General features: G+C 50.5%; 1 protein-coding gene and 1 long non-coding RNA gene across 3 annotated transcripts in view; one reads left to right on the top strand and one right to left on the bottom strand.

Moving 5' to 3' along the window:
- Positions 1–470: 470 nt before the first annotated feature.
- LOC122456177 lies at positions 471–1,580 on the top strand. The gene is made up of 2 exons (XR_006274880.1): positions 471–704; positions 864–1,580. It is a non-coding gene; the product is annotated as an uncharacterized LOC122456177 (long non-coding RNA).
- A 915-nt stretch (positions 1,581–2,495) lies between these two features.
- The window catches only part of SEMA7A (semaphorin 7A (John Milton Hagen blood group)), a 74,294-nt gene continuing 62,441 nt past the window's right edge, over positions 2,496–14,348 (bottom strand). For both annotated transcript variants that reach the window (XM_043494267.1, XM_038418060.2), the window contains exons 11-15: positions 12,947–13,145; positions 8,746–8,861; positions 7,575–7,726; positions 6,117–6,193; positions 2,496–4,587 (exon numbers count right to left, since the gene is read on the bottom strand). In XM_043494267.1, the coding sequence (XP_043350202.1) occupies positions 4,223–4,587; positions 6,117–6,193; positions 7,575–7,726; positions 8,746–8,861; positions 12,947–13,145 (909 nt within the window). In that variant the 3' untranslated portion in view covers positions 2,496–4,222. The remainder of the gene's footprint in view (positions 4,588–6,116; positions 6,194–7,574; positions 7,727–8,745; positions 8,862–12,946; positions 13,146–14,348) is intronic.

Raw genomic sequence — 14,348 nt, forward strand, 5'->3', positions numbered from 1 at the left:
GAATTCCAGCAGTGGATCTGCAGTGAGATTAAAATCTCCCCCACCTCCCAACCCCACTTTGTCCCTAGCTGCCCCCCTTGCAACGTGGTGCGATGCAGCAACTTCGTGTTATTGTGACTTTGTGGCTGTGCTTCGACTCAGGCAGGGCAGCTCTGAACGACAAGAGAGGCTGGCGTTCCATTTCCTTGGCTTCCCAGCAAAGTCATCTTAGCCACACTAACCAACAGACAGGAAGAAATGGTGTATTGCTGAGAATTAGGACTTACCCAGCATACCCATCATCTCCACCCCATTCCCCAATGCCCCTCCCCATCTGTTTCTGCTCAGTCTGATTGTTGATTAAGACTTCCCACAAGTGGAATTACAATCCAAGGACACCTGAATACACGCAGTCAGCAAATCATCTAGGCATGTGGCTAACTGCTTTGCTGAATCAGGGCTTGTTTCCCACAGAGCAGCTCTCTTTCCACATGGCAAGACCCCTCCAGCTAAGAGATGGGGCTGTAATTATGACCACACTCACGCATTAGTTAATGAAAAGTCACAGCTTTATTGAGAGGTTTTCTGGGGGGAGGGGAAGTTTAAAAAAATCAAAATTAACATGGAAACAGATAATAAATAGGCCTTTTAATAGTCACATCATTATGATACTAAAGTGCTTTGAGAAAGGCTGTAACAGAACCAGTGTATAACACACAAGAAAGGTTTCAGAGTAGCAGCCATGTTAGTCTGTATTCGCAAAAAGAAAAGAAGTACTTGTGGCACCTTAGAGACTAACAAATTTATTAGAGCATAAGCTTTCGTGAGCTACAGCTCACTAATAAATTTGTTAGTCTCTAGGGTGCCACAAGTACACAAGAAAGGGTTTGCAAATATCAGAAAATGTAGTGCAGCAAAATATGGTCCATGGCTGGGTGGCCACCGCCCAGGAAACTGATGAAGCACGTGATGCCCACAGCCTAAGGAGAATTCTGCTCATTTCACAGTTTATCCTTATCTCACTAGTTGAGCTGAAATGATCAGAAACAATCAACTCTGGGATGGGGGAGGAACCCCTGTCTTTTCCCTCTGTTAGGAAACTGGTCTCCATCTATCATGTACACATCATGGAGAGAGGAAGCCATAGAGCAGATCCTCTGCTGGGATATATCAGAAATCAGTGGAGTTATACCAGCTGAGAATCTGGGCCTTGTTTTCCTTCTAGCATTGCTGAGAAGGCAAGACTCTTTAGAACAATTTTGATGAGACTCAGACTTGGGTATAAAGGTCTATATTTTGTCCCTCGACACATGCCAGCAGCTTCCAGAAACTTTAGAGGGACATGTGTGCAGGTCAACAAAGCCAGAATTTGACACCAGAACTGGATTATTTCCAGGAAAGTCTCCTCATCCATCCATCACCACACTCATCCCCATGGTATCCGAGTACCTCTTGCACATCTTTCTCCTTTGCACACAGCCCTGCTTAAAGCCAGCTCATGCTCATGAGTGCTATGTGTGGGTATTGCTGTCTAATCTGTCTACAGGCAGGGTCATTAGTGCCGGTTCCTTATTCCTTTTTTCTAGTGTATAAACTCAATAGAAAATTTAAAGCAAGTAGAAGTCAATTTAAGGTATAAAAAGTTGAGTATTATTTTTGGACCCAAATCTCTGAATAGAGATGGATGCAAAACAACCCCCAAATCTGACGCTATTTCCTATGCTGGGGCTGTTCAGAGACAGTTTTCTACTTCGTGGCTAGCTCCTGTCACTATGCTGGCTCAACGAGACGCCAGAGCTATCTGCCCCCTGACCTTGAGAGAAGTGCAGATCCAGAACTTAATAGGACTCAGGCCTAGCTCTAGATCTATTGCAGGCGCACCCATTCACACTCAGATCAATCACAAATGATTGTAACATCCAGGTGACCAGCTACTTATATACCCTTATATATATCCGATTTATACAGAATTACACACAATTACAGACCTAAGAGTGGCTATCCTTCAACAAAAAAACTTCAAACACAGACTCCAACGAGAGACTGCTGAATTGGAATTAATTTGCAAACTGGATACAATTAACTTAGGCTTGAATAGAGACTGGGAGTGGATGAGTCATTACATAAAGTAAAACTATTTCCCCATGTTATTTCTCCCCCTACCCCACCCCCCACTGTTCCTCAGACGTTCTTGTTAACTGCTGGAAATGGCCCACCTTGATTATCACTACAAAAGGTTTTCCTCCTTCCCCCCCTCCTTCCTGCTGGTAATAGCTCATATTAAGTGATCACTCTCCTTACAGTGTGTATGATAAAACCCATTGTTTCATGTTCTCTGTGTGTGTATATAAATCTCCCCACTGTATTTTCCATCGAATGCATCCAATGAAGTGAGCTGTAGCTCACGAAAGCTTATGCTCAAATAAATTTGTTAGTCTCTAAGGTGCCACAAGTACTCCTTTTCTTTTTTGCGAATAAAGACTAACACGGCTGCTACTCTGAAAACTGTTATATACCCTGATGATCCACTAACAAACCCACACAGAGGTGCTCAGCTATTGGATTTACACACACACAAAATGATCTGCTCTCACACTCAAAGGTATTTACACACACTCAAAACTGAAATGCATTTCTCCCAGGCTCTTGGGAGGGATCAGAGAGGCATCTCCTTTTCTGGTGAGCAATACTCCAGGGCCCTGGAGTTGCACAGTGCTTTAGGGTAATGGTGATGTAGATATTTGGGCTCGGGCTGGAGCCTGGACTCTAGGATCCTGTGAAGGGGAATGGTCCAAGATCTCAAGATCTACACAATTAAACAGCCCCTTAGCCGGAGCCCCGCAAGCCGGAGTCAGCTGGCATGGGTCAGTGGCAGGTGTCTAATGGCAGTGTAGCCACACCCTTAGAGAGGAATCTCTCGGAGACAAGCTGGGAGACTTGCCTGGACTCTGACTAGGCAGGTTGGGAGTGGAATAGATAACGGTTTTCAAAAACGTAACAAGAACGTTAGACAAGACCAACAAGCCATCAAGTTGTGCAGTTCCAATGGACCCACCCCAGCCTTGATCCTCACCACATGCCCCAAGTCTGCAGGAACCCAGGACAACTGTATGAATTAATACAGCTCATCCTCTGTATCCATGTGCCTCTCCTGACTCATTTCCCCCGGCGCAGCTGGACTGACTCTTGTCCCTGCTTAGCTGGGCTCTCCCTGCCCCACAGGCTGCTGCTGTCTACAGCAATTGCTCTGCCTTTCCCTTTCAGTGGAGAAACACCAAGGCAGGATCCTTCCCCGACCCCCTGCTGACCAATCTGCAGCCCCCTCCTCTTCTAGTGCAGAACACTTATTAAAATGATCTTTCCATCTCTTCCACCCCTCCTGCCTGACAGCCCCCTCCATTCCCTGCCAACGTCACCTCCTGCACATTTTCTGTCCCAAACCATGACTCCACTCTCCTTTGTTTTGCCCCCTTCCTCTCCCCTGAGCCTAGGTTCTCTTGTGTGCACATCCCTCCCTCACTAGACCATAGGCACCAACTTCCTCCTTTTCCTGTGGGTGCTTGACCCCAACACTGCCCCTGGCCTCACCCCCACTCCGCCCCTTCCATAAGGCCCCAACCCTTCCCCGAAGTCCCCATCCCAACTCCACCCCCTCCCTGCCAATATTCCAACTCCTTCCCCAAATCCCTGCCCCAGCCCTGCCTGTCCCCTGGAGGAGGAGGAGGGGCGGAGGGTGAGGGGAGCTTGGCTGCGGGTGGGTGCAGAACACCCACTAATTTTTCCCTGTGGGTGCTCCAGCCCTGGAGCACTCACAGAGTCGGCGTCTATGCACTAGACACAGTCAGATCAGCCCCCTGTGTTACTCTCTTTGGTGGCGTTAGCTTCAGTCCAGTCCTGCCCCCCTCTTTGGTGGCCTCCTGTGCTGCATGGAATCAGGAGAGGGATCTGGGCTGGTTTCATCCCCTCCATTCAGTGTCCCTAAAACACCTTCCGGCATGAAGCTGCCACAATGGAATCGATGGGTACGCACATGTGGGGGATGGAATCCATCTGCTTCGAGTGGAAGGGATGCCTCTTACAAAGCTAAGAGGGGGCCGAGATGCGCAAAGATGAACGTCCAGAGAGCAGCCACTGGGATGGGGCTATCCCTTCCTTTCTGTGGTGCTGGTAAGAAGGGGAAGAGGATCAGCAGTAGCCCAAATGGTGAGTCCTGGCCCATGGGTGTGGACACCACCCCACCCCTTCACTGGAATGGTAGGACAAGAGCAATCATCGGCAGGAAGCCCAGCCAGAAGGAGGGGGAGGAGGTGGCCACAGCCTGGCTCCTCTGCCTCAAAGTCTGAGAAGGCTTAGGTTGCTTCAGCAGCCATTCCCTCACGAGGGTTTGGGAGAAGCCGTTCTCCTCTGAGATGCAGGTGTAGCGCCCGTAGAGGTTGTGGGTCATGTTCTCGATGAAGTGGAAGCAGGGCCCATGGGTGGAGCAGTTCTGGATGCAGCTGCCATTGTGGTGCCACATGTAGGTGGCAGCATGAGATTCGGTGGGGCAGTACAGGAAATAGCGGGAGAAGAGTGCCACAGTGATGTTCTGGTAGCTCTTCGGGGTATCCACTGGCAAGAGAGAGGAAACGAGATGGTTGTCCCCAAAACATCGTCCAGCATGAAACTGACATGCTTCCCCCTTACTCATGGGGGGCGGGGGGAGAAGGTCTCAACCCACCTATTCTGCATATCCACCCAACCTGAATACACAAGCCTGATCTGAGGAGAACATTTCCATTGACTTCAATGGGCTTTACAAGGCCAGTGTTTGGAGGCTCCCTCCTTCCTCTTTAAAGGGCCCCAGACAACACCCAGGCAGATTTTAAAGGAGAAAATCTTTGTTCAACCCCAGCAGCTCCCTGAAATAAGTCAGGGCCAGCTGGGTGCCTGCAGAGTTCCCACTGCTATCAGTGGAGCAAGAGACATGCAGGAAGGGAATGCGGAACCTGGGTTTACAGCAGTTGTGAGGAACCATTGTTGAGAACAGCAGGGTGAAGGGTTACTACGGATCGTGGGGGCTGTATACAGGTCCGACTCCTGCTTCCTTTGACTTCACGTATTTTACAGTGGTTAGTTTGACTGTGTCCCATTTTCCTGGGCTGGAGTGGATCAGAACTGTGCCACTGCGTGTCATAGACTCTATACTGCTAAGAGCAATTCTCTAGTTCAAGTGGCAGGGGCCCATACTTTCAGAACAGAACAGGAGTAGCCGAGCTCTAGTCCTTAGGAAGTTGAGTGGCCTCAGTTGGCACTGTGCTACGTGCCATGAAATACTAGGGGCTGTGAATCCATCACCTTATTTAACTACAAACAGGTATTAACACAATCCTGCACATAACAGGGGTGAGAGATTCAGTCCTTCTCACCTGACTGCAGGTACTCGCTGCTTAGTAGCTTCAGTCCCCCTTCCCACAGAGGGGAGAGCAGTTTATGCAGAACAGTGCTTACTTTTGGCCACTAAGGGTCTGTCTTCACTCCAGTGTTAGCCGGGAGATCAGTACTCCTGGGTTAATCTAATGCCAGGAGTGAGCAGCCATTGCAAAGCCTTGCCCATGTTAATGTGTCTTCACTGGTGCTGTGCTCCCCCATGGGTTGCTAGGACTTCTGGGGGCCATTCCATGATTCCTAGCATTGCAGTGAGCTAAGCCACTCTATGGATTCTTCCCAGGGTGATGTGGGAGTCTGTCCTGCTGGGCACAAGGTGGATGTGGGGAAGGCAATGAAGGACTACCAACTTGCAGGTGCATCCTTGCTGCAAAGTGAGGAGGTTACCACTGCAAGCGAAAGCAGCATCCAAGTGCTAGCCTGCACCCCCTGCTGAGCCAGCTAGCCTGGGTGCAAAGCACCGCAAAATCCGGAGAGAGGGTTTTGCATGTGGATGGAAGTGGGGTTGGGGCAACACCCAGGAAAGAGCCCAAGTCAACTCTGCAGTGGAGGCAGATCCTACAAGGTACAATCTTCCCAAGAAAGCTAAAAGGGTGTATTAGAAAACCTCTTCCTAAGACATTAATTACCTACCCTACCCATGCCCTACCCGCCCAACTTTTCCCAAGACCAAGTGGCTCTAGAAATCAAAAAACAGTGCTGATTATAAATACCTTCCTGCTGTTTGAAGCTGGAATGGGGACATATTTCCAGTAAGGACTCCTCCAGGGTCAAGTTCTGTAGCATTGTCCTAAATAGAAGGGAAGTGGAAACAAGCATTAACAGAGGAATAAAAGTCACCTAGTTGTTTATATTGGATTTCTTTCCTGGCCTTTGAAGATTTATCTCTGGAAATAAGAGTTGGCCCTCCTCCTTCCTGTGACTGGGTAAGAGAGAGACATTATACCATGCCCAATAATCTCCTCCACACACATTCACTCTACACTAGTCTTTTAGGCCCGTCTACATTACAAAAACAACACTAATCCCTGGCTCTTATCTAGCACATTTGATCAGTAGAACTCAAAGTGCTTTATCAGCGGAGATCAGGACCATTATCCTCATTTTGCAGATGGGAAAACTGAGGGAGAGAGGGGAAGTGACTTGCTCTAGGTCACCCCGCAGGCCAGAGGCATAGCCAGAACTAGAACCCTTGTTTCCAGAGTCCCAGTCCAGTGCTGTGGTTGCTAAGCCACGCTGACCCCTCTGTGTACACAGGACTGTTATCAAATCACCTTCTTGTCTGGGAGGACAGGTAAAGCAGGTTATAACCATGTTGGAGAGCCAGGTGCCAGCCTGGGTAAAGCCATTAGTAATACTTAGTGCTGTTTGCATGGGTAGATCTCAACAGCTCAGGCTATGATACTTCTCCCCGCCCCTCACACTCTTCCATGGGAGAAACTACACCCAGTAACACCTGGGCAGGTAAGTGTTCTCCATGTACACAAGGACCTCAACTGCTTGTGGAGCAATGGGCCAGAGCATGAGCTGGGGTCAATTGGTGCAGCTCCATTAACTCAGATATCGCTATATTGTTTCATGCCGGCGGACGGTCTGGCCACATGTGAATAAGGGTCTCACAGGCTGTATCATCTCCTTCTCATTGCTGGGCACTGCCACGTTCCACCCCAGAAGTGGGTGCATTTAAAGCAGGACATGAAAGCTCCATCTAGGCTCAGGATGAGCCAGGATTGTGGCCAATGGATACAGAGCTTTCCAGAGGAAAGCTAGCATAGCTAGGTCAGCTTCCATGCTGCAGTCACAGGATGTGATTGCAGGTCAAGTGGACACACCCGAGCTAGTGTTAATCCTGGAGCAGTGAAGCTGCAGCAGGGCGAGCTTCCCCGTAGGCTGTCCAAACCCACCCAGTACCCTGGGGAGCTCCTTGTGGGGCAAGCCAGTGCTCAAGCTTGCACTGCTGCAGCTTTGCTGTTCCAGGACCCAAACTAGCTAGATTGCAACTTGAGGTTGGCAGCTAGAGCGGCAATCCCACCAGGCGATTGCCATCTGGGTAGGCTTTACGCCTGTGATGGGGAAAGCAAGAGGGTGTTAAGGGTCGGGGGGTGTTTATTGTCACCCGCACTGACACCAGAAACAAGCAATAAAAGAGGGAGCATCAAAGGGAGACGTACAGGTTAGCTTTAACGGAGATGCATTTCCCATCTGCCCAGCCGCAGTAGGGATCCTTTGCCATGACACAGCTCTCACAGCTCCTGTGATATACCTCGCACATGTCCATGGGCAACTGGACCACCTCACTCGGCGAGCTCACATAGAGCTTTGCCTGCATGGAGAAAACAAAGCAGAGCTATCACTCCGGCAGCAGTTCCTCACACCAGGCACCTTCCCGAACCCCCTCTATTTACAGAGTGCTCTTCATTCCAAGGGCTCCCAAAGCTCTGGGTGGGCTAATACGTACATAACCAAGGATCACTACCGTTGCAATGCAGCCATCTCTGGGGTGGAACACCACAGCTGTGTAACAGCAGACAGTACGGCGATGCTACACAACAAGCAGGGAAGTGAAGAAGAACGTAGCATCCCACCAGAACTGCAAGAGGAAGCTGAAATTGCAGCTACCCTGGTTGGGATTTTGAAACTGGGCCCTGGGATTAACATCCCTGTTCTTCCAGAGAGTGGCTTAGGATCCCCAGTGCTCAGGGGCTTGATCTGATGTCTGGGAGGCAGTCTTTGCCCAACGAGGAGCAATTCCAGGGAACGTTACATCTGGAGATCAGGTATTTTAAAGAGTCTCTCCCCCTTCCTTTACGGCTAGCACTTGACCCTTGGCAGTGTGAGTGATTTGCCCACAATTAGCAGGTGGCATCAGGACTCTAGGTAGGACTTGGGGCAGCGTTTCTCAAACAGGGGTATTGACCCAAAAGGGGGTCACAGTAGTGCCACTCTTACTTCTGCTCTGCCTTTGGAGCTGGGCGGCCAGAGAGCGGCAGCTGCTGGCCAGGCACCCAGCTCTGAAGGCAGCACCGCCACCAGCAGCTGCACAGAAGGTGGCATGATATGGGAGTGCGTCGTCACTTTTTTTTTGGCGGGGGGGTGGTCCCAGCAAAAAAAGTTTGAGAACCCCTGACTTAGAGAAATGCCCTTCAGTCCTATGGGAAGCTGGAGGCAGCTTCAAGGTGCAGACATCCTGAGCCCTGATAGGAAAAGCAGGCTGTTTCTAAGTCTGGTGCCCAGATTCTGCTGCTTGCATCACTGCAGGTGGGCTGCAGACTTCCAGACATCTCCTCTCCGCTGCGGGGGGCCGGGATGAGGCCACGCAGAGAGACGGAGGAAGGAACTCACCTTTCTATGATCCAGGGACATGGCCAGGATGGGAGCTGGCGGTTGAAAGGGCTGGATCTCCAGGATGTTCAGGACGCCGTGCAGCATCTCTACCATTTTGTGGATATACCCTTTGTCTGCAAGAGATAGGAGAGCAAAGGTCAGCCCATAAAGCAGGGAGACTTGGAAGCATAGGAGCATGCCAGGGCTACGCAGAGAATGGGGGAGAGAAAAAGTAAGGTCAAGATCAAGAGCCCTGGGTCTAAAAGCAGAACCTGCCTTTTCTGCAGCATCTCAAGCTGCAAGGGAAGACAATGCCCTCTTTGCGAAACTTGGCATGAATTAGTCACAGGAACCAGCAGCCCATTGAAGCTTCCAGCAAAGGGCTGATTCCAGGGCCCTGACCGTTGTTGCTACAGATGGCAAAACAATGGGGGCCTTTTTGGAAAGGGCTCGGCAGAGCAATAAGCATCACGTGAAACATGGCCAACAAAGGCTGGTCCTGTCACCGAGTGCTCTCTGCTCCATACCCTACAGCCTCCAGGAGCTGGTTCCCTATTGCCACCTCTCACAGTCTGGGAGAGGAGGCCCTGCTGCTAAGAGCAGGAAGGTGTGACTGTCCCTTTTACACCACGGAAGGGAAAATAAACTCAACCCAGATCTTTCCCCATCTCGGGAAATTTGACTAGACCACAAGTCTGGCCTCTCTTCCTCCTGCTCATGAATCACATCAGGTTGGGGGAAAAGGAGGAGTACACATTCTCCTGTCCTGTTCTGTTTGGATACAGACTTCCTTGTCCTATGTCACAGGTGGCCAGAGGGTTGCATGCCCTCTGATCTTTCCCCTACAGCACCTGCTTGACCCTGGAGAGTACAGCCCACTGAAACGGACAATGCTGCACTGGGCCATCCCAGGGCACGGTGGGGCTGGGCGGCGCTGCCAGCAACCAGCCCGCCTGGGAGGGCACTGTTGCCAGAGGGAGGATCCCAGGAGTCGCTGTGCCACTGGGGAGGGGTGCTGGGAAGGGAGCGCCACCTCCAAAGCTAATGATCTTCCAGCCCTGGTTATGTCTCTTGTCCCCATCCCCAAGCCCATGGAGAGCACAAGACCATTGCCAACACCACCATTTGAAAAAAAAAAAATAAAATAAAATTAGGCATCAGGGGAGCCCTGAAAATAAACAGACAAAACCGTGGGTTCTTCATTGGGCCTCCTACTGCTGGGTCCCACTTTCGAGCTCTACTCTGCAACCAGGAGGGCTAGAAACTTTACATGCAAATTTCCTTTTAAAACAAACAGTGATCACCGGAGCTGGGGCTTTAAAGAAAACCTCGAGCATTGAAACTAGCAAGAGAGGGGGTTGCTGCAGAGGGCTCAGGAGAGGCCATGATGCTGGAAGCATGGGGAGGGGACAGCTCAGTCCTGAGCGCACGATGAGGCAGAATCACACAGCCATTCTATCTATTCACCTAGCTTAGGTACTGTGATATTGGGGGCTGCACAAGTATCTGAGCGCCTCACAATCCTTTATGTATTTATCCTCACAGCACCCCACGAGGCAGGGCTCTGCTATTATCCCCCTTGTGCAGATGTGGAACCAAGGCACAGAGAGACTAAGGCCCAGATTTCCAAAGTAGCTAGGCACCATCCTTCCTCCCATGCTGGGCGCTGATCTATTGAGTACAACAGTTTGCAGCAAACCCCTCTAATAGGAATTGGGAGGACTGTGGAGTCAGTCATTGTTCTCTGCATTCAGCTCGGGGCGTCGGCCAGATCAGAAAGTCCGGTCTGTGGCAGGCAAAGATCCGGCGGGCAAAGATCCAGCCACATCTGCCAACGTGGATCTGATCAGGGCACTTACGTGGTGAAACAAAATCATCAACCAATAACTGTCCAGCCCAAAAAAAACCCAAAACAAACAAAAACAACCACCACTCCCCAAATCCTCTGGAAAGCTCCCATGATATCTCAAATGATAGAGCAGCATATGGAAACTGGGGAGAGGAAGCGAGTGCTGGCTAGAGGTTTCTATGGAAATCCTGGGGGAATGAAAAGCAAGAGAGGGAAATACGGGGATATGAGTGTTCACAGAAGTGGCCGTATGTTTGAGAGTTAGGGAGCCAAAGCTCATGTTCTGTGTCCTGAGACTTTTCTCAGCCCTTGGGATTCTGATGGAGCTGGAGGTGTTTTACATCCTCCCGACTGGAAAGTGGTTGGAAGCCACTAGTTAATTGAGCTGCGTGGGAAACCATTTTCTCATCCATCCAATCCAGTATTTTCAAGGCTTTGAACATTTTTCCCATCTTAGAGAGGGACAAAAAGTTGAAATCTCAAAAACATTCACAAACCAAAACCAAAATTCAGCCCATGGCAAAAAAAGGTTTTGTTTCAGTTTCAACCTTGGCCTTAAACCTTTTTTTGCTCCACTCAGCTTAAACTTTTAAACGAAACAGGACAACCGGAGGTGGGGTGTTTTTTTTTTTTTTTGGTATCACAAACATCAAAATGAAACATCTCAACGCTTGTGAAAGTTTTTTTCTTCCCCCAAAGTTTAGTCAAGTTGAGAGATTCATTGATGCTGACCCTGTTTCACAAACAAACTGTGTTTGTGGTTCTGTTTTGAAGCATTGGTGTTTTTTGACAAAAAAAAAAAAAAAAAGAGTTCCCAATCAGCCCTACGAGTGGATGCTCTGCTAATGGGCAGGGCAGGACTGGGAGACAGCCTAACCTACCCCACCTTCCCTGCTCCATGCTGGGAACTTCCACTCCTCCCACCAACCCCTGCTGGCTTCCCAGAAGTGCCCACCTCTCCGCTCTGCCATGCCCTGCCCAGGGAGGAAGCAGACCAGATTGTGACAGCAGCTAGAGAGCAGGAACCCAGAAGTGGCTCAGTGGGGGAAGGCAGGCCAGCACTTGGGACACACACACACACACACACACACACACACACGAGATGGGTATTCTGAGCTGCTGCACCTCAGCATAGACCCCGATGGGGGAGACATCCTCTGCTAAGGGCTACAGGAAATGAGATCACTGCCAAGTAAACCTCTGGAGGCTGCATTCAATTCCTCATCCAGAAAGTTTGCATCATTGGCTGAGCCTGATGGATTTGCAGCAGACCTCTTGAGAGGTCTCCAGTCCTTCCTGCCCAGGAGTATGAGCCTCCAACAAAGGATTTTGGCCCCGCTGCTTCCAAACCCATTGAAAAGGCTCAGGGCATGTCCTGAGCTTGGTTTTGCACAGCCCCAGTGTGCAAAGGGGGGGGGGATAGGAGGGTGTTTGGATCTGGGCCTTTGCTTGGGGAAAAGGTTCTTATGTCGCCCTCAGCCTGTCTGCCCAACCCTAGCTCAGTATTGAAAGCCCCAAACAATAAGAAGCAGGAAGGGTATATGCCTGCTAGCCAATACCAGCTTCCCCAGAATCAAACGTGGGGATTTACAGTGCTTCATTTGTAATGAAAGAGGTGCCGGGGCTATGAACCGCCAAGTCTAGAGGTACCGGGGCTCAGCCCTGGCTGCCCTTTGACAAGTCAGCACCTACCACAAAGCAATGTCACAGCTACCAGAGCCCTAGAGCAATGGGTATTAAATATATGGCACAGCTCTCAAATGTCACTCTCACACACACTCCACTCTTCCAGCCTGCACGAAGCGAGCCTCCACTGGGACCACAGCTTCAGATCACATAAAGTGAGTCTAGTTCCACTGAAGCCAAATGATGGAAGGAGTCAAACGGAGCTACATCCATTTACACAAGCTGAGCATGTGGCACGTGATTGCTATTTAGTAAAGGGCCCCATTTCAACAAGTAAAACCCAAGGCACTGCACTTAGTCACAACAGACTATAAAATACAGATGCTTCCAGCACAGGGCCTTCTATCTCAGGGTGTGCAATAATGAACTGGCTAGAGGTAGGGATATGTGTGTGTGTACTCCCATACCGCTTCCATCTACAGGATGGAATTGGAACTGTTTACCTGTGTGTCATAAGCCCTATACTGCTAACAGCTCATAGAGATTCTCCTGTAATGCTTTAGGAGCAGACTGCTATGTGTTCTATCCCTGCAGTCACTGGAAATTTCCCAGTGGCCGTGAGGTGTAGTATAGGGACAAATGCAGAGTCCCTAGGTGACCATGGATTAGTTCCAGTCCAGTGCTCCGGAAGGGGCTGCCCTGCCTGGGTCCTGAGGGTAAAAGGTGGAGAAAAACAGTCAGTACCTGTCACCAAATAGAGGACGTTGTAGGTGTGTCCATCCCTCGCCTGGATGCGATGCACCCCGATTTTCTGGTAGCGATTCTTGTTGTGGAATAGGGGACTATTCCTTGGGGCAACAGGCTGTACCCTTTCCTCCACCTCCGGGTGCAGGTCAGCTATTTTGAAAGTCTCGGGAGGGGTATGATTTCTGCCCCAAGGGCACTGAGTCAAGAGAAAAACACACCACCACATTATCAGGGCCATCCAGATCCACAGGGAGACAACGACATGGGTGATTCCCCTGCTAATTCCCCAAGGGAACCCTGGGACAAGGAAGCTAGCTACCAGGGGTGTGCTCAGGTACCTTTGCTCTGCTGTGTCAGCAGAAAAGCCCCAGGGAGAATTCCCCCAGCCCAGCTTGGCGTAAAGCAGCCACAGGCCACCCTCAATGCCTGGTTCTGGGGGCATGCCTTGGGGGCAGGCTCTGGAGGAAGTGGGGCCATAGCACAAAGTGCTAAGACAATTCTAGACAGCACCGCAGCCTGCTCAGGGTGGGCTGCCTAAATTGTGCCATTTTGGCCCCTGGCACAACCCAGATATAGGAGGGTGTAGAAGGGTCTTAAACCACCATGCCACCTCCTGGGCTGGAAGCTTCATCTCCAAGAGGCACAAGCAGTCCATATTTCAGAGGCCGTCCCTGGTTCCTACCAGGGAGGCATTAGCTAACTGGGGAGAGGGAATGTTGTTTCTGCAGCAGCTGCAATCCCAAATGCTCCAGAGATGTCAGTCCCACACTCCCAGTGTCCTCCCGACCCACATGGGGACATGCTCACAGCCTGAGGCACAAGAGAGCCAATCACCCCTAACTTCTCATGCAGTGGTCATAGTCTTATCCAGCCCTGTTAAAGATCTGGCCCCAAGGTGCAGGGAACCTCTGCAGCAGTGACGGGTGCAGCTTCCCTGAGCGCTGGGCAGCAGACTGGTGCTTCTCAGCCAATGGCCCTGTTATCACCCAACCTGTGCCCTTGGCCCTACCTGGGTAATTCATCTGAGTCACTAAGGCAGAGTGATGCTTTGCCCTCAGAAAACAGGTTTAAAGCCCAGATCCTCAAAGGTAAATGGAAGTTGGGTGCTTAGTGCCTCTCAGGATCTGGACCACAGAAACCCTTCTCCCTCTCATCAGTCACTTGCCTTGTGTCTTCAAGGTCCCCACTGTCTAACAGCATTGACATCAAGGGATCAGCCCCCAATAAGTTCCCTCTTCTCTAGCTCATCCCATCTGAGGAGCTCAGAGCCCCATTATATACATTAAGGACTGAAATGTGCCACTGTCACCTGGCCAGGAACTTAGACTGTAAACTCGTTGGGGTAGGGACCATCTTGGCGGAAGCGCCCTAAAAGTGCCCCCCGAGGCCCTGTCCCTTC

The sequence above is a fragment of the Dermochelys coriacea genome, chromosome 10 (genome assembly GCF_009764565.3).
Source record: "Dermochelys coriacea isolate rDerCor1 chromosome 10, rDerCor1.pri.v4, whole genome shotgun sequence".
Classification (NCBI taxonomy): domain Eukaryota; kingdom Metazoa; phylum Chordata; order Testudines; family Dermochelyidae; genus Dermochelys; species Dermochelys coriacea.